This window comes from Ruditapes philippinarum, unplaced genomic scaffold (assembly GCF_026571515.1).
Source record: "Ruditapes philippinarum isolate M1 unplaced genomic scaffold, ASM2657151v2 ctg11192_1_1_1_1, whole genome shotgun sequence".
NCBI classification, from domain to species: Eukaryota; Metazoa; Mollusca; class Bivalvia; order Venerida; family Veneridae; genus Ruditapes; species Ruditapes philippinarum.
Genome location: NW_026865063.1, coordinates 37,933 through 57,612, shown reverse-complemented (window position 1 = coordinate 57,612; position 19,680 = coordinate 37,933). Strand labels below are relative to the sequence as shown.

Sequence of the window (19,680 nt, the reverse complement as noted above, 5' to 3'; positions counted from 1 at the left end):
TGTTATCAAAAGCTACTGCCTTTTAGGAAGATTACTCAAATAGATCAAGTTTCATTCCTTTCCAATCGTAAAGTGTTTTAAGGACACCCTTATACGAGAGTAAAGAAAGTTATTAAAACACTAACTATATATAAAACAGACGATCCCAGGGATCAGGGTGTGACGTCATAACTGGACCAAATCCGATGTAGGCTACCAGTGACACAAATAATGACAGTAAATGGGCTAAAGATGAATCTTAATAATAGTATAAACAGCTGAAACAATTTTAGTAGTTCTTTGAAGATTTATTATTATACATAAAAACACATAGTACGTAAACTGACATTGATTAACACACATTGCACAGTATTTTTATTATAAATGACGTTTTTCAAAGTCATAAGAATGGACAAATAATAAAAACATCTAAAAGGCATCATCATATGCAATACATGTGTAACATCAAAAAGACACTGTAACGCAACAAAAAAGGAACAGCGTACAAAACAAAACAAAAACAATTCACTTGATGACAGCCGATGATTAGCCAACAAAACAATATGCAAACAAGAAAAAAGCCAAGAAAACACATACAACAAACATAAAAGTACCTTAGCATTGTGTTTCATGTTAAATTTGATAGGTGATATTGCTTGCTGTCTATAATATGAATGATTTTATATTAAATTTGATTGCTCACTTAATTATTCTATATATTACGTACACTAAAATGATAACAACTAATCATATTCATAAAGAATTGTTTCATAATAACTCGGTATAAAGACATATATAACTCATATAACTGGCCTTTCTGTTATTTTCCTTCCGACCAATTTGCGATAGGACTAACTGATAGCCCCTTTATTATTCGCTTATACAAAATACCATTCACAACATTTATTTGACATAATTAACATTAAATGAGCCGTGTCACGACAAAACCAACATAATAGGTTTGCGACCAGCATGGATCCAGACAAGCCTGCGCATCCGCGCAGTCTGATCAGGATCCATGCTGTTCGCTTACAAACCCTATAGCAAGTAGAGAAACTGATAGCGAACAGCATTGATCCTGATCAGACTGCGCGGATGCGCAGGCTGGTCTGGATCCATGCTGGTCGCAAACTCAATATGTTGGTTTTGTCGTGACGCGGCTCCAATGTTTTGAACTTTCATCAATCTTGGCGAAATCGAATTTAACAGGAAAAAATAATTACATACATACAAACAAAAAACATCTTTCAGTCTGACATTCAGACATTGTTAAAATATCACTTTTTAAATAAATGCGAAATTAGCCTATGCAGGGAAATGTTTTTTTAAATTTACGCAATACCATGACATCTTTTGTTTGAAGTTGTATTATAATAATACATAACTTACTTGGTAAAGCAAACGCTATCTCTTTAAATCTTAGCAAAACGTAGTCGGTTAAAGAAACTAATCTTCAAATGTGACTAGCCTGTTTCAATAAGCATATTTTACTTAAGTGCGTTCAAACACTGTATTATAATGAGGTATACTTTATCTATATCATGATTATATTGAATAAAAGTTCTAATTCATCAGGAAATGAAAACATTCGATCAAAGTACATAACAACGTTTGAGACCTGGTAAAGAGCTCTGAATACATTCGATTTAAAACAAGTGCAACGCCCATAATTTTCTATATCAAATTACAAATACGAATGTAGTTAATTTGCATTACACGGCAATATTATATAAGAACTGTTCTTATCCCATTCCGGAATTTGGCGAAACTTCCCGATGATTGACGATTATCATGTTTAAGTCTTTATACTTTAAAAACATCTGTCGCACTCGTTCCATTATTTTCTTTTCATTCTCTGTTAAAGGGTTTTCTCCATTTCGTGTAGTTTCTGCAGTGATAAAATTGTATACATGTATTATATAAGCATATATTAAATAGGTTAAAGGCCCATTGAGCCGCACAAATGCTTTCATCTTTATTTCTCTTTTTTTTATTTATTTTATTTATTTATGTGTTTTTTTTTGCATTCTTTTATAGTTTCCATCAAGTTAATCATTGGTCAATTACCAGGACTGTCTTCTTCCTCTGTTGTTATTTTTTTTATTTTATTTCTTTTTTTTGCAATAAGTACATTTATGGTAATTTAGTATTTTTGTATGGAAGTCAAAATACTACTTTGTTTACATTTTGTTACTTTATAACATATTTTACATTTAGAGCCATTTTCGTCAGATAAAAAGCATCTAACATGCTCTGAACGCATTTAAAAAGTTTTAAAACTTATGTTTGACCTTTCTAAAGAAGAAAATATTAATTCATTACTGAGACATAATGTGCCTTAATCGGTATCACTGACAATCTTGGCTATCATACGTTTGTTTTTACTGGTCTGGTCATTTATTTTAACTATTGAGCAGTGCAACTAACAAAAACACAACGATAACTTCCCTTTGATACACGCATTTTATTTGATGAACTTTTAACAAAAAAGAAAACAAAAAAAACCCTAATATATTAAATGCTAACCAAACTATCTTATGCTTGCGTCCGTGATCTTACCAGAGTATGCACTGTGCACTACACAGAAAGGTCAAAAGAAGAAAAGAAGTGAGCGAATGACATGAAATTTTGCACACAAGTTATTGGTCTAGATCTACATCAAATGGAACATTAATCTCAAAAATAATAATTAAGTCCCGTAATGTAAAAAAAACAACAACAAAAAATCGAGTCCCTTTAAAGTAAAAAAACATGTGTCTAAAATCTTACCCCTGGTGGACCTATGCAGCACCCTACACAACTACATCTATTTGTTGTCTTTACCACACGGAATCCCTCTCTGTCGTAAAGGTTCTTGGCTCTATTCGTCGTTGTTACGTGAAGGTATACCAGCTATTTGTCACAAAATTAACACGTAAATAAATGATATTATAAAAACTATAAAAATATGAAAAATCTCATCTCAAAATAAAAACCCTTAAATCTGAAGTATATAAAGTATTTATTTAAAATTGCAGTTCAGTTTACTTTTGTCATTCCGCAGCTTGATTAAAAGTTTACAAAAATAATTTAGAAATACGGAATGTCACTTTTTGCTTTTATCTTTGATTTTAGCATCTCAGAGACGCTTCTTCTTGGTTGGGTTTTACGTCGCACCAACACAGTATATGTCATATGGCGACTTTCTAGCTTTACTGGTGGAGGAAGGCCTTAGGTGCCCCTCCCTGGATTATTTCAGACAAGAACAGAATCTGAGTAGAACCACTAACGTTCCGTAAGCTAGCTGGATAGCTATTTCACATGAAAGAATCCAAGGTCCCTGTCGGGATTCGATCCCAAGTGATTTGAAGTCAACGACATTAACCACTCGGCCACGGTCGCCTCGCTCTCAAAGACACGTTCACATGTTTACTTACTGAGCAATTTTTCGTTCTAGCTTCGAATTCGGCTCTCTTCATTAACAGTTTGCCAACACCTCTTCCGCGTGCGCTTTCATCAACACATATATGGTCCACATAACACTTGAAACTTTCATCTACATGCACAGACGTGGCAATACCAAAACATCCATATCTAAACAGTTAACAGGGAAAAAAGAGAGGTAAACTGTGCTAGTTACATGCATGTTTTTAAGAAGAAATTTACTGCGATAGAGGAAACAATTATCATTTTAGAATAGTGAATACATGTAAATCAGTAGGAATTTGAGTATCGAATTCAAAAAGTAAATGTAGATTTAGAAAACTACAGCCGTGATGTTGAATGATTTCCAAAAAAAGTATAGAACTGTTTGTAAATACGAAAGACTTAAATGATCTTACAATTCATTATTCAAGGTTAACAAGTCCAAAACGTCCTTATTTTATCTATCGAACATGGCGTAAAAAATAGTTATTATGCTACTCTTCAATTTTCAATACCTAAATAAATAACTAAAATGAATGTCCAAGTAAATTGGGGTACATGGGTTATTTCAGTCAAATATTTCCGCCGTTGAATGCATAACTCTATACTGACAATGCCAGTCTTTAAACAGTGAGATTATAACGTTCTTGGAGAGAGTCACACTGTGGACGATTCAACATAAAAAGGTCTAGATGAGAGAACGGCAACTTTTCTAGATGCCGCTTTCAGAAAAAGGACCAATAACAAAGTTATAAAACGCATTCTCTTAGAATTCATGATCAAAGAAAACGACTCACCTACATCCATGCCAGCATCCCAGATCCGATAAATGATCCTCTTTTCTGCAATGGAAATAAGATATTAACTCTTACCCTGCTGGAACTGGCAATTTGCGCCAGTATAGAGCTAGGCAAGCAAGCACGCCCTCTCAGTTTAACGTTGGCCGCTCAATTTTAGTGCATTTCTTTCAAACTATATTGAACTTTAAATTGACTGTCGCTAATTTAAAGACAGGCAAATCCATACCACATATTCACAAAGCAGATTAAAGATTAAGCATTATTTTAGCGCAGATGTAACACATACATGACTTTCCAGAACTAACCAAGACTATTAAGACAACAAACAAAGAAATAATTACAAACCCATAAATATTTCTAACCAAAAATAAACCATAGCGCTGAAGGCCTTGCAAAAACTATGTTAACAATTAATGAATAAGGAGTTATCGGTCTTGGTTACAATTAACTTTTGCAAAAAAATGCACCTTGTTGTCTCCTTTGTTTGTCCTTAACTTTATAATGCGACATTACTGAAATGTGACATTTAAATTTTGAAACACCCTCTGACGGTCATTGCCGGGTTCTGAAGCAATTCACCACCTAAGGGTCCATACTTGTTGCTCAGAAAATCTGCCCTGCAACTGTCGACTGAGTTAATCCCCCTGACTGTTAGTTAGCTCTATGAAAAATAAATCATTTAATTACATGAAAATAGATGAATTCTTATATTAAAAAATATTAAGTAAACTTACTCTATTTCGGAGTCACCTTTAAATTTTAGTTTTTTTATTTTAAGGGCCCACAGGGCTTCCGTCAATTTCCGCTTAAAAATTTTTCGATTGAAAAACGCAAAGATTTTGGGACCCCAAAGTTTTTGCTTTTTTCAACTGTTTTTAATAAAATTTGGAAAATTTGGGTAAAAATACAAAAAAAAAGTTTTGTAAAAGAAATTTTTTGTTTTTATTTCAAACATTTTAAACCCTTAAAGTGGGTTATTTTTTCATAGGGTTTTCCATTTTAAATCCGATTGGGCTTTTTTTTCCTCAAAAATTTTGAGAAAATTTTATTATAAAGACTGAAGGGACCAGAAAAAATTTTTGGGGAATCTTGTCTACAAAGGTAAAAAAAAGTTACGTAAATAAGCGAAAGTGTGCCAAATTAATATAAGTCAGTTTTTTAAATTAAAAGGGCCGTTTGAAAAAGTGTTGTTTTTTGGGGGGAAAATATTTTCAAGATATATTTGAATATAAAAATTTGAAATGTTTTCTGATATAAAATGCTAAATATACTAAAAATAAAACATTACAATTTTCATTGTTTTTTCCGGGAAATTTTATGCCCCTTTGGGTTTATTAACAGTATGCCCAAAATTTGCTTTTTGGGAAACCTGACAAGCAACGAAAAAAAAATTTAAAACAAACACCCTTTACATTAGTCTAAAAAAACCCCGAAATTTTAATTTTTTGAACTTTGATCAAGCCGCCGTGAAAATCTGCCGGGGAAATACAAAATTGCCTTCTCTGTCAATATTAAAAACATTTATTTATATTTTAATTTAAAAACCCCCCTCTAAAAAGGACTGATGTGTGAGTTTTGTTTCTTTTAAAGAAAAACTTAATAATTAAAATTTCCAATAAAAGTCCCATAACCCTTTTGGGAACTATCTCAAAGGCCCCCAAATATAAGAAAACTAATAAATAAGTTTTTGTAATTAAACACTAAAAACACGTTTTAAAGGGTAGTCTCTTAACATTTTCATTTACATTGCTGAAAAAATTGATTGTCCACGTCATTTTTTTTTTAGAAAGTTGCTGTATTAAAATGAAATACCAAAAAAAGGAGTAAATGAAATTTTTTTTGATAATAAATTAATGAAGAAAAAAAGGGTAAAAATTAAATTTAGACAAGATTGAATATATGCTTTTTCAAATCTTTTTCGGGGGAAAAAACGCCCAACATTAAAGAAAATTTACTATCCCAAAATTTTAAATTAGGAAAAAAATTAAACAATTGTTTACCACCCTTTTTGTAAAAATATATAAAATTATGTTTTGATTTTTTAAAACCAAAGAAAAATATTTTTTTTTTAAAACCCTTTCACACTATGGGTGGTCACAATCAAAAATATACGTGTCAAAAAAACCAAATTAACTTTTACCCACGATTGGGGAAAAGCAGTTTCCCCTTTAAAATGGGTAACTTTTCGTTTTTTTCCCAAATTAGAATATTTTTAAATTAAAGAAATTTTCATAGATTTTTAATAAATTTCTGTGATTAAAATATTTTACTCAATGATGAGCATAGTATATCTAAATATTAACATATAAACATACTTTCTTTCTGTTATAGTATGAACATATTTCCCCCTGAAAGCCTCGACAGTTAATTTAGCTGCAAATTCCGCATCTTCCTTTGTGTCTCTCAAAACCCGAACTGATACGCCATTTTCCGGAAATGCCCCTGGCGGAGGTCCCAGTCTGCTTCCAGGCTGTGTTAGAACAGGATATATCGGACTTTGTGCCTCTATAGACATGGTGACTGGTTTACCGCCATTCATTCTAATGATTATATTATCCTCAAATAATCAAATTCTTCTAACTGGTCACAAAACTGATTGTCAATAAAATAAAAATTATAGTTTTACTAGCTTATATACATGTATGTTTCATTTACTTAATGAGCTAAAAAAATCCAAGAATTAAAATCTGCTTTCTGGAAAAAATGTTATTTTAAGAAAATAAAGGAAAATTTCATAAAGATCTTTGAAGCTGCATTCCTCCGGGTGAGCCAAACTATTTGAAGAAAAATAATAGTAATAATAATGTTTTCAATATTTTGCTTTTAAATACATTTTCAAATTTTCATGAAAAATAAGCATGAATCTCAAGGCATGCTGCTTCAAATAGATATTTTTAATGAATTATATTAATAAAACTTCACAAATACATATGCACAGTTAAACATACAGTCGAATGTAAAGGAATAAAGTTTTACATAAGAACTTAAAGACTTTCTTAGTCATTTGAAACATCTTGAAAAAGAAAACAAAATAAGTCTTACGACATGATAGGTAATTCTTTTTATAAGTAAAACAGTCTTTACTTCAATAAATATATAGTTTAAACATTATTTATAAAGAAAAAATAAACTAGTTATGAACTATACATTACTATATAACCTATAATTTGTTAGTTAATCCATCTAATTTGGAATATCCGTATATTAAATAAATAAGCACATTTGATTTCGTCCCAATATAGTACCGCGGATGTATTTATACTATTATAGATGGTGAACGCTGGATTCGGTAAGGGCTAAATATGGCACATAATCGATAAAAATAAACGGTCAGTCAATAACATGTAATAGGCATACATATTATCTGTCATTTCTCCTTCTTTATTGACCATGCATGGTCAGTAACTATTGAATGAATTATTTAATGATGATTCCATAGAGAACGTGTATAATATCATTTTTCATGTACTATGGAACGCCATTGACACACTCTTTCCCAAAACACTGACTACATTATTAAAATTAAATTCCCCTTTTTATGTAAGTATGTTATTAAATCAATAGACGCCACAGTAATAATAGAGATTCAATCTTATATCTATTATAATAAGGCATCATTTGCTTTAAATCTAATAATTGTCCTTAATGCTTTGATGTCACAGAGAGTAATGATGTTTGAACAAACACAAAAATGATTATTACAATTTGAAGGGCTCAGTAACTGAATATTTACTTAATCCATTTATTTTAACATTAAAAGTAATATAACATTATAACGTATATCGTATCTGATCAAAGTATGAAGATTGATTTAGCTGCCATATTTAGTACAAGGCAGTTAGTCATTTCTGTGACAAAAAAGGTATTCGTCGTTTAGTTTAAATTGTTAACGTTAAATTGTGTTCTGATCCCAAAGTTAGCGAATGTAATTAATTAATAATTTGACATGACGAGACTGGAAATATTTTTTGAGAATAATGCTCAGTTTAACGTAGGTCTAGATCAGTAACTTCAGTAACTTGTGTGCAAAATTTTAGATCATTCGCTCTCGCGTTTTTTTCCAGAATAATTATTCAAATTGACCCAAAATTGAAAAACGTTGAAACGCTTTTCACTCAAATCATATTAGAATAGCACCAAATACGCTTTTCAATTCATTTCTGAGCATATTTCTTTCTTATTTTTGCATGTCTTCCTGTTTTACATACACTAGCTGATTTGTGTACAAAATTAAATTTTATGCTTTTGAACCTCAGTGGATGGAGTTCCTTTAACAATAATTAAATTAGCTGATATATTTTAAGGTACATAAGTAACTTTGTTTGCTCAGTAACAATCATACTTTATTCAGTATTTTTGTATGGATAAATAATCTTAGAAATTAAGAGACAGCACGTTGTAGTATCTACGCCGAAACGGCTTTCCATAGTTCCGCCATAGTTTCGACTGTAAAATAAACATCGATGACTCCCGGGAATTAGACTAAAATATTACCATATAATCATCAATATATCTTACTTGACTTCTGGCAAATAGAGTGGGGCAAATGTTTCCTTGTTTAGTCATATTTATAATACTAAAGTAACTAATATGATCAACATATAGCCTTCTATTTAATAGAAATGCGCTCAAATATCATAAAAACACGTAATGCTAGAATTCCGGGTCTTAAGCTTAAAGCCACCTTATGCTTCAGAAATGCTTTTATCTTTATTTCTAAAAAGCTTTTTAATTTGTCTAGTTTTAAAGTCCATCTTTTTTTTTAAGAAGTAATTTAAATGTATTTATTTCTGACAAATAATGTGCCTTTTGAGATGAAGTAAGTTTTGCTATCTTCCACGTGAATTGGAGAATATTATATAAATAACATGTCTGTCGGTGTGATAGAGGAAATTGTCAACCCGAAAACTAGTATATTAAGCTGTGTGTTATTTATTTTATTACACCCAGAGCTCTACAATATTTATAAAGTATGCAGTCAAGGAAATAAATAGATACACATCATTATTTTAACAGTTTAATTTTGCTCAAAACAAAAAACTTATCAAAAGCAGTTCAATAATAACTTAAAAATTTTCTAAATATGGATCGAGTGATGCAAGAGTTATGTTCCCCCTGGGTGACATAATAAATATTCCCCGGAGAATTTATCCTAGAAGGGTGATATTCAATCAAAACAAATAATCGGCCTATGGGAGTTTAACATTGAAGGATATATTGAGGTAACTAAAATAGAAGATCTGTTTTAACATAAAATAATTATGTTGATGGTATTCACTTCCGTGTGAAAACAAACCACGACAGAAACATATATAGATGTTGTTGGTAAGTGTTGGTAACATAATCCGATATGACATTTTATATCAATATGTAGATAATGAAGTATTCCAGAACAAAATATTATTATTCATCACATATATTCTCATACTAAATCACTTAAGAAGTCTATTAACATTCTGTGCCCATGTAGAACAATCCACTTTAAATTCACGGTATATGAAAAAAGGGCGCATGACCGAGTACGAACCCGCGTTATTCCTAATGAAATCAAAGCTCCGTGTGATATTTGAATTATTGCCAATTACTGAACCACTTACTTTATTGTTGCTTTTTGAAAATATTAAAAAGCTCTAAGTATTTTTTGCGAAGTCGTTTAAATTGTTGCATGCACTTCCTGTAGATATTATACCTAGACGCTCACCCTATCGATTCCATTCTAATAGTTTTACCTTTTAGACCAAATAAGCATCTACCACAAGAAAATCCATATATACCATTAAAAAGAGTTCCACTAATCCCAAAACGCATAAAAATATGCATTTTGAAAATCTTACACAGACAATCTAGGGTATTTTAAACCGAAAAAAAGTATGAAAAAGATAAAAAAAAGTAATATGAAATTTAGTACGATTCTTTGCAAAAATTTTAGTTAAAAGCGTTTTTCAGATCTTTTCTTTTTATGTCATTTTGTCCAATAAAAATGATTATTCCCCAAAAACGAAGTTAGCGAATAATCTGAAAATATGCATACAAGTTGCTGGTATAGACTATAGACCTACATTAAATGGAATAAAATCTCGAAAAGAAGATACAAGTCTAGCCATGTAAAAAACTCATTGGAGTTAAAAAGCGTCCTTGTAACCCCGGATGATCATTATGGATATTCGATGACGTATTCCGAAAACATTTGTAAGTCATTAATATTTATTACGATATAATGCAGGAAGTATTGTTGAACTCTGAATAATGTTTTTACTTATAGTCTAATATCAACATTGGAAAGCTCCTCATGGTGAATCTTTTGTTATTGAGACATCAATGTTCAAAAAGCCAGTACTGCCGCCAATAGAGCCAGCTGACGAACCTGTGAGTATAAATTCCACAGTGCTACATTTTGCAAAGCGTCTGTTAAACATAACAGATTTAAGTTGCCATATGAACTTGCTCTAACTTTCTAACTTGATATGTAACATGGTAGTGAATTGCGTTCCTTTGACCTAGGGGAGATTGTCAGCGTGGCCTTTCCCTGTAATCTTTTTTGTTTGTTGTTAAGGAGAATTCGGTCATTTGTCAGTCACACAAACACAACAAAAAAGACAATTTATGACCATTACATACCATTACATACCATTACATACCATTACAGGTACCCTCTCATTTTTTAACACATAGGTACCCTCAAAGCACAACATATGCTTTTATTTGCGTTAATCGCTGAATATAAAATATTTACATAGGAGTAAGAAATATTACATGCATACTTAACGATTAACGCAAATAAAATCATATGTCGTGCTTTGAAGGTACCTATGTGTTAAAAAATGAGAGGGTACCTGTGATATAAAAATTCAAATGAAGAGAGGTAGCCCGTGCCGCTGCAAAACCGAAAGTAGGGTGTTTTTTATGAATTTTTCATTTATTTTTGACAATATACTGTCATTTGTTCGAAGATGATATGTATATGAACATATTAAATATGTATGATGCATATATAATCAAGCCACAGGTTCATTTCAGCCCGAAAAAATATGTCGAGGTAATGGGCGTGGCAAGACCTGTCGATTTTTTGTAGCTTATTGTGAAGTTGCAGTACATGAAAATTATGGAGGGCGTTCGTTGCCAAAATTCCAGACATGTAAAGTTTTCCTTTTAAAAATGACTTTTGAAAATGCAAACTTTTATGCCTACCATTTTTTTATTTTACCCGTGCATAGCACATGATATGCCTCTTAATTCAAACTTTTGATTGAAGGTTCCCGCCTTTATATAACAAGTTTACATTTAGATCGTAACAACTGACCTAACATCTAAACCGACAACAAATTTTCAAGTTCGTACCTTCCATAGCATGCAATACATATGCATGTTTGCACACTTATAGATCTAAAATATACGAATGAAATGTAAATCTTAAATACAGAAAATAGAGTTTAAGAAAACATGTTACCAGTTGTAGAACTACAAGCGTACGTTAACACAGTAACATGTTTAAAACGACAAAAGTAGATTCACAATGTTAAACGATTTTAAGTCAAGCATAACGCCCCGCCCCTCTCGGAGTATTTACGAACATCTATTGCGGACAGGTATAAAACGGCGCCTCTCCCATATTTCTAAATAAAATTGAAGGACCACATCAATCGCAACTACTCGGCCCTTTCCGTCAGTCTTCGGATAAGGACCTCGAACACAAAAGTATGAATACACAGAACGGATGCGGTATTTCGGTCTAACCTACGCTAAGAAACTAAACATGTAAACAAATAGTAATTTAAAGCTGGGAGTTGTTTACAAGTTTATTTCCAATATATGATGTAAAGGTTCACCTAAAATAAGTGATATCATATGTACAAAAGCAAACAATTCATTATTTATATATTTATTATTATGGTTGTAGAAACCGAAAGTTCAAAAAACCAACCTGTTGACATTTCGTCGGATTTGTTTGAAATTGAACATCAGTGGTCATATTTAAATTACAATTTGTTGTCAGACATATTTTCAAGCAAAAGAGTACCGGAACAGGCATTAGATGTCAAATATATACATTTGTTTTACATCATCTCTGTTTCTGTTTACATCTGAAACAACGTGGTACAACTACTTTCAATCCATATTGTTTCCGAGATTAATATTAAAGATAATAGCCGAGGCAGTTCCGAATGGGACCACATACCGAATTTTCCATACATGCAACATATATTTGTTAAATTTGTTACAAAAGTTTTGTCACTAGCAACATCACTTGAAAATTGCTGATTTTACCATTTATGATGAAGATAACCCATGCATTAACTTATTATTTAACATCGTGTTTTCCTGAGAAACATCGGCGATTTGGAATTTTTTAGGGGAAACAATGACCAACTTTAAGGGAGTAATTTTATTGATAATCTAAAGACCATCCAATATTTTTATTGGTATCATTGAAAAATGTATTGGCACAAATTTCATTTTCAACAAAAGCTATGCAAGTATTTGCAAAAATAGGATTTTAAAGTGGTCACCGAGATTTCCTTTCCGAAATCAAATACTTATCCATAGCACATATGTACACTCTTTAATAAGGGTTTTTTCAGTATAAATAAAAACTTTTTGCACTTTTATTATCCCTCATGTACAGACTCAATCAAACCGAGTCTGCATTTCTTATGTAATTTTGTTGTGGTTTCAGCTTCCGAGGGATAATTTGTTTCAAGATTTGTATACTTCACAACTGCAGGTGTCAAGTGCCGTGTGGCAGCCCGTACTTCACTTCAGTGTTGTTATATTTTTCTGGTCCTTCGGGATCATTGATGCCAGCGCTATTAAGTGTTGAGAATTGAGTACCGCTCAAGCCGGTGCTAGGGGGCGTGAGGGATGTTGCACTTGTTCATTATCCCTCATGTACAGACTCAATCAAATCGAGCCTGAACTTCTTATGTAATTTTGTTGTGATTAATGCTTCCGAGGGATCACTTTGTTTCCAGATTTTAATATACTTGTTCAAAACTTGTGGTCTTAACTTTCATTCAATATTCATTTTCTTTTTTGAATAAAGTATCTAAAGGAAGCGACGTGATTTTCTTGCCGAATATATGAGTGTGGCTTTAAGAGAGAAAAAATAAACAACGATAAGTTTAATACTTCTACGTAATTAATTTTCATTTTTAAGGTACATGTATCACTAGAAAGTTCATGAAGGATTCTTTTACTTGAGTCTAAAAATATCAAAATTGACCAAGAAATAAAAAGTAAGTAGGGGACGCCATGTTTCTCTTACTGAATTGAGTGTGTTTTGTTTTCTTACTTGGGGACCATATGCCGTTTTTAATGGAATGGCACTTACGTGTCACATTGAAGGTTCCATTATGATCGCCATATTAACACATCTGCTGATGTTTCAAAATCCAAAATTGTACTAGTTCATGTTAAATGTTGAATTTTGCTTAAGCCGGTGCTAGGGGGCGTGGACGGTAACTTGAATTTTCCATTACCGTCCATGAACAGGCTCAATCGAACCGAGCCTGCAACATTGTCGTTTTGAGCGTTCTTTATGGATTATTATTTTCTCAATTTTACAGAAAGTAACATGATAAACTTTAAAACGAAAAATTAATTCATTTTGATTTAATTCATTTTTATTTTTAGGCATTATATAATCATTTTTCATAAATCGTATGAAGCACACTTTTATATCAATCCAAAATAATCAAAATTGATTACGAAATAAAAAAAGTTTGGAGGGAACGCCGTGTTTTTCTTACCAATTCTCAGAGGTAAAAATGATAAATTTTGAAACAAACATTTCAATACATGCATCTATTTAATTCATTTTTATTTCTGAGGCACTCATATAAAGCTGGTGGAGTAATCTTTCATTTGATACCAAAAGTATTTGACTTTTTATAGAAATAAAAAAATCTTAGAATGGACGCCGTGTATTCCTATACATAAATGAGAATTAGGAGAGAGGCGACGGGTATTTTACCTGTCCGTACATTTCCGTAATAGAAGATCGTAAGTACTCAGAGAGGGGCGGGCGTCATGCACGACTAAATCGTTTAACTTTGTGAATTTACTTTTGTCATTTTAAACGTGTTACTTTGTAAACGTACTGTTGTAGTTCTACGACTATAAACACGTTTTATTAAATTCTATTTTCTGAATTCGAGTTTAACATTTCATTTGTATTTTTCAGGTACAGATTATGGAAAGCGGTATGGGACCCTTCCGCCGTTACTATATAATTCAATGTAAATTTCTAATGACGGAAATCCGCCGTTAGAAATACCCGCTCCTCCATAAGCTATCTAGCTATTTCGCCGGTATCACGGATTTAAATTACAATTAAAGTCCGTGGCCGGTATACTCAATGGTAGGATACTACGTCATCGCGCACCTGCTAAATGCTCCCACTTGGACCATTTTTTCGTCGACTCGAAGGTAAAATACAATTTTATTATAAGAAAACGTAAGAGTATCAAAAAATCATGTAGCGCACCAAAGAATAGCTATAGTACTTGAGATAATTGTAAAAAAACATTTATAGATTTATTGCCTGGTTTATGCCTGAAAACGGGATAAGTGTTTTTCTCTGAATGCTCCCACTCGGACTTCTCCCGAAACATGTATGAAATAAGGTTGAAAACCTTCTTTAAAATCATTTTTAACGTATAGGAACATAAACCGAGTCATGTATATTCATTATTCTTTATTGGTTTTAAATATTTCTATTCAAAAGTCAGTCTTTTAAAGGTTTTTTTTTATAAAAATGGAAAATGCTCCCACTCGGACTAGATTTCAGAGATGCTCCCACTCGGACCTAAATTTATACATGTTGAAAGCACATTGCTGTGTTAGCTTTTATGGATTATTCTCACAATTTTAACACCATTTTGTCAATAACTACTGTGTTTGGCAACATTAACTTTTCATTCTTTTTACAGAGATCACTTCTTTGATTCTGTAGAATGACGTCGTTGGGCAGGAACAAGGTGCCATGGCAAAGTTTCAACTGACAGGATCACTATACAAAAAGGTGCACTTGGCTTGTGTTGTATCCGAAGGGATAATTCAAAATTATTGCCAACAACAAGCTAGGACTATAAGACTTTAAATGGGCAGTTTGGATCTCAAGAATAAAGTTTTGTTTAGATGTAAAAAATTGTGGTGTTTTACAAAGAAGTCATTATACATTGTTTAGTACCATACCGTAATAAGATTCTGTTGGACTCGTGCACATATTAGAGGCCAGCATTTATTCAATAATTGCTGACTTTAATATCTTGTTAATAATTTAAAACCCAATTAATGGTTTGCGTGTTTGTTAAAAAATATAGAAGAAGTCAATATCTATCGGTTGATTTGAATTGTTTATTAAAGAACAACATGTAAATCATTTTTGTCATGAACTGGTTAAAAAGTCAATGTACTGCCATACTACGGTGTCATAATTATTAACAACTTTGACAATTTTAAGTATGAAAGTTATCATGTGTACGTATTTTTACCTAAATAAAAAAAGAAAGAAAGAAAACAAAGATCATAGTTTTTTCTTTATCACAGTCTTTACCATATTTTGGTAATTAAAGATCATGTAAGTTATATTTCAGGCTGTTACCAATTGAAATTGTTTATAAATTAAATGTAGTATTAATATTTATGGTACTAAAACAATTTTCAAACATAAAGGAATATGTAAAAAACGTACTGCAAATGCTTGTCCACATTATATGTAATCATTTTTAAAATATACATGTATGCATAATGCATTCATTTCTTTTTGAAAGATTCAACTTACACTTAATAGCAAATATATTTCTAATTACCTCCCTTTATGAAATGTAAATTCGGTATTATCTTTACAAATAATGCTTTTCGGAACCTACAATATTGATAAAACTTCATTTGAGCATTATATTTATGAATAAAATCATAGAAAAATGATTTCAGGATATTTGAATGACGTTAAAATAATAACGATAATACAAGAAGGAATCACAGACAGCAAAATCCCCGCCATAAAGAGGAAGTACATTCAAAGGAGAAGTAACCATTACATACGTGAAAAAATTCCAAGTAATGATACTCGTGAAAATTATTGAAAAGTTATAGCCTAGACATAATAAATCATGACAAAAATAACACTCCAATGAAAAAAAAACAACAAAGAAGCATTAAGTGAACACGTCTGGTCCTTATGCTCTGCTATTCACTTCTATTAAACATGTTCGATATAAAGTTTTAAGTTTATATCACAATAACTTTAGAGGTATGGTCCTTGCAAACTTATCATAGTGAATACAGAGAGCAATAACTCCAAAACTGGAGAGTTGTCATTCTTGTTTGCGGTATTTTACTTTATTGAAATCTATTCCCCAGTGAAATTTCAGATGAATTGATCCTTTATGACACATTGTCCAAAAATTAACGAAAAAACACTGAACAAAAGACAATTACAGTGGAGCCTTGCTAATCCGAACCCTTCTAATCCGGAATCCTTTCTTATCCGAACAAAGTGTCCGGTCCCAATTTTTTTTGTTCTATTTTCAATAGTAAAAAACCTTTCGGATCCGGAACTTGTCTACTCCGAATTCCGGACGAGTTTTTCGATTTTTGTTCTTATATTACTCTAAAATTAACCTCTGTGATCTGAATATATTTTGCCAAATGTCACACCTACATTTAAAATAACAAAAAAATCGCACATCTTGCAGGTGTAAACATACACCAAACTGATAAGAGTAATTTCTCTTGATTAATGGGTGAAACGTATTATCTGCGAAGGTGTGAAAATTACACTTAAGTTGCCTAATTGCTTAATTGATTGTTTTTCCGCCACCTTCAATAAATATTTAGATATGATGCAACAGAAATATCTTTTAATCTTTTGTAACAAATTTAATGACATTTGATTAGGTAATGGAATTTAATGGAAACTGTCAGTGAATTCGGATAATCACTGAATCGGGTAAGAGTAAACAACAATTGACAAATGCTGGTACGAATATTTAATTATGTCTCAGCCTTCTGTTTAACAACCTAGATTAACTTACCCTGGAGGATATTATATCTTTGCTTATTTATCTTTTTTTATTTATTTATTTTTGTATTCACATGTTTAATAAACATAATTCTTATGTCTAATGAACGATAAGAGATTGAAAAAATAAAATATTGATATTGAAAATTCAAATGCATTCCAGTTTTCTTTCCTTAAACTATTCTGCCAATAACATGAACAAACATGTAAAAAAAAACTTCTAATCCGGAAACCTTTTTAATCCGAACTTTTCTTCTGGTCCGGATGAGTTCGGATTAGACAGGTTCCACTGTACTTCAAAGAACTATTGTTCTTGTGTTTTCTAAAGTATTCCTCCTCAATGAGATATATCCACTGTTGGTATCTAAAATATTTGCCCCAGCTTTGCCGTGCCAAGATGTCCTGCCATGTGCTTCCTTACGTAGCAATGTGGTTTATACCTTTTCCCATACTGGTCACAAATACAAATACTTTCTGCAAAACAAAACGTTATTACATTTTTAAAATGTATAAACATTGTGTTTCTTATCTAAGCGACTCTTTTAAACGAAGAATTGTTTCAACACAACTTTTTTCCCTTATACTAATCCTCTCAGATGACATATTTACAAGACTAATTTAAATATTAGAATCATATTTTAAAAATGCTGTTTCATTGAATTATTACTGATTATATGAGTAGTATAGGCGCCACTGTCAAAATTAATCCCATTGAAGTTACCACGAGGTTTGGCGTCCTGTTTATTTTAGAGCAGATGTGCGGACAATGGTCCATTCAACTGTCAAAATTAATCCCTTTAAAGTAGCCGCGATGTTTGGCGTCTTGTTTATTTAGGGAAGAATACTTTAATAATGGTCAATTCATGTGCCAAGGCTAGCTTGTTTACATTATTTGGCATGTGTTGATTTAAGTTTGAAAGAGTTAACAAAGGTCCATTTAACTGTTAAAATGAATCTCTTTAAAGCAGCCGTTCAGTTTGGCGGGTGTTGATTTAAGTTCGGAAGAGTTCAACAATAATCCTATAATTCACTGTAGTTTATTGCCTGTTTGTGGTAACACAGTAAGTTTCATCAGGGAACCGTTAGAAGATGGATACGATCATCAATATAAGATTGTTATTAAATATGACGAGTGCATCGTTTCGTATTAATAAATTAAGAGCAAATCAAGTCGTGTACATGTGTAGATTATAGATAAATTTACTGAATGAAAAATACATAAACATAGGTTGGGCAAGATTTTCATGAGAAAAGGATTAATAAACCAAACTATGTAAGAAAAATGTAAATATATACTGTATTTATTGTGTGATGAATGATACAAAGTGTAATGACCATAGATTTAGTATCTCAATATTTCAAAATTTATGTTATATTAGATTTTGGAATTTTCTCATGCGTACATTTTTTGTATACCCGAACATATTAATATCAGACCTATGAGTGATATTATTATGGGCACTATGTATATTTTATTAATAGTCAATACGAAGTATTTGGAAGAAATTATACAATATCGAAGACAGTTTTAAATTGTGTGTCTCTCACAATAACGTATGTGAATTCTTTTTAGCTTATTTTGTCTTTTTTTCCCGACTACCATCTTTTACATTTACTCTTCTCGACTCTTTTTATATTTCTGAGATCTTGGACGACACAAAACTGCATGTTATACATGCATTTTTACTTGGGCTTTTTTGTGGTTATTTTATAAGGGTATTAATCATAACTGCATGTAGTATAAAAACTTATGTCCATGATCTTTATATACCTGTGGGAGTAAAGAAATCGAGCGGATCAATTGCCGGGTACCAATACGTTCAATAACGTTACCTCTATCTAGATGCGTGCTCATATTATAATTCACCATATTTGGTCCAACTCTGTTGGTGACTTTCTCTCGTATTGCAGCTAAACATTTAGAGCTAAACCGTTTTTTGCATTCTTTTTGGAAACTCACAATTAGATTGTATTTCAGCATTTTGATACTCGCTTCCCAACACGTTATGTTCCAACAGAGGTAGTTTGGATTAATATGTCAAATATAATATGGAGTAATCTGGGTTACAGAAGTAGGATAGAAAACAGCCATAACCTTCTTTTTTTTATATACAGAAGTGTTAGTATCAGAGTTCTAGAGAGTGCAAAGGTCATGAGTACTCTAAATTAACTTTATAACCAACATTCAAAACATAAACTTACGGTTTAAACATCATTACTTACTCTACATATTATTTCTTATGAAAACAGTTTCTGGAGCATAACTTAAGTCATTTTGGGCACAATATTAAACTTTGGAGGATTGCTTTTTGAAGGATGTACACTATGTTTTTTTAATAGTTCTATTGCAAATGTATTCATCTTACTAAAAAAAAATCACTTTCGGGCATTATAATGTCTCGCTGCCAATTTGCTCTGTTTGGTATTCCTAATGAATTAGTAGTATTGCCTAGATTTAGCAATTTGTTAATG

General features: G+C 31.7%; 1 protein-coding gene across 1 annotated transcript; it reads right to left on the bottom strand.

Moving 5' to 3' along the window:
- Positions 1-285: 285 nt before the first annotated feature.
- LOC132727704 (uncharacterized) lies at positions 286-6,850 on the bottom strand. Its single transcript, XM_060713272.1, has 7 exons — positions 6,500-6,850; positions 5,674-5,686; positions 4,919-4,989; positions 4,182-4,226; positions 3,396-3,552; positions 2,749-2,871; positions 286-1,867 (listed from the first exon to the last, which is right to left on the bottom strand). The coding sequence occupies exons 1-7, from the start codon at positions 6,721-6,723 to the stop codon at positions 1,838-1,840; spliced, it is 663 nt and encodes a 220-aa protein (XP_060569255.1). The 5' UTR covers positions 6,724-6,850; the 3' UTR covers positions 286-1,837.
- Positions 6,851-19,680: the final 12,830 nt, after the last annotated feature.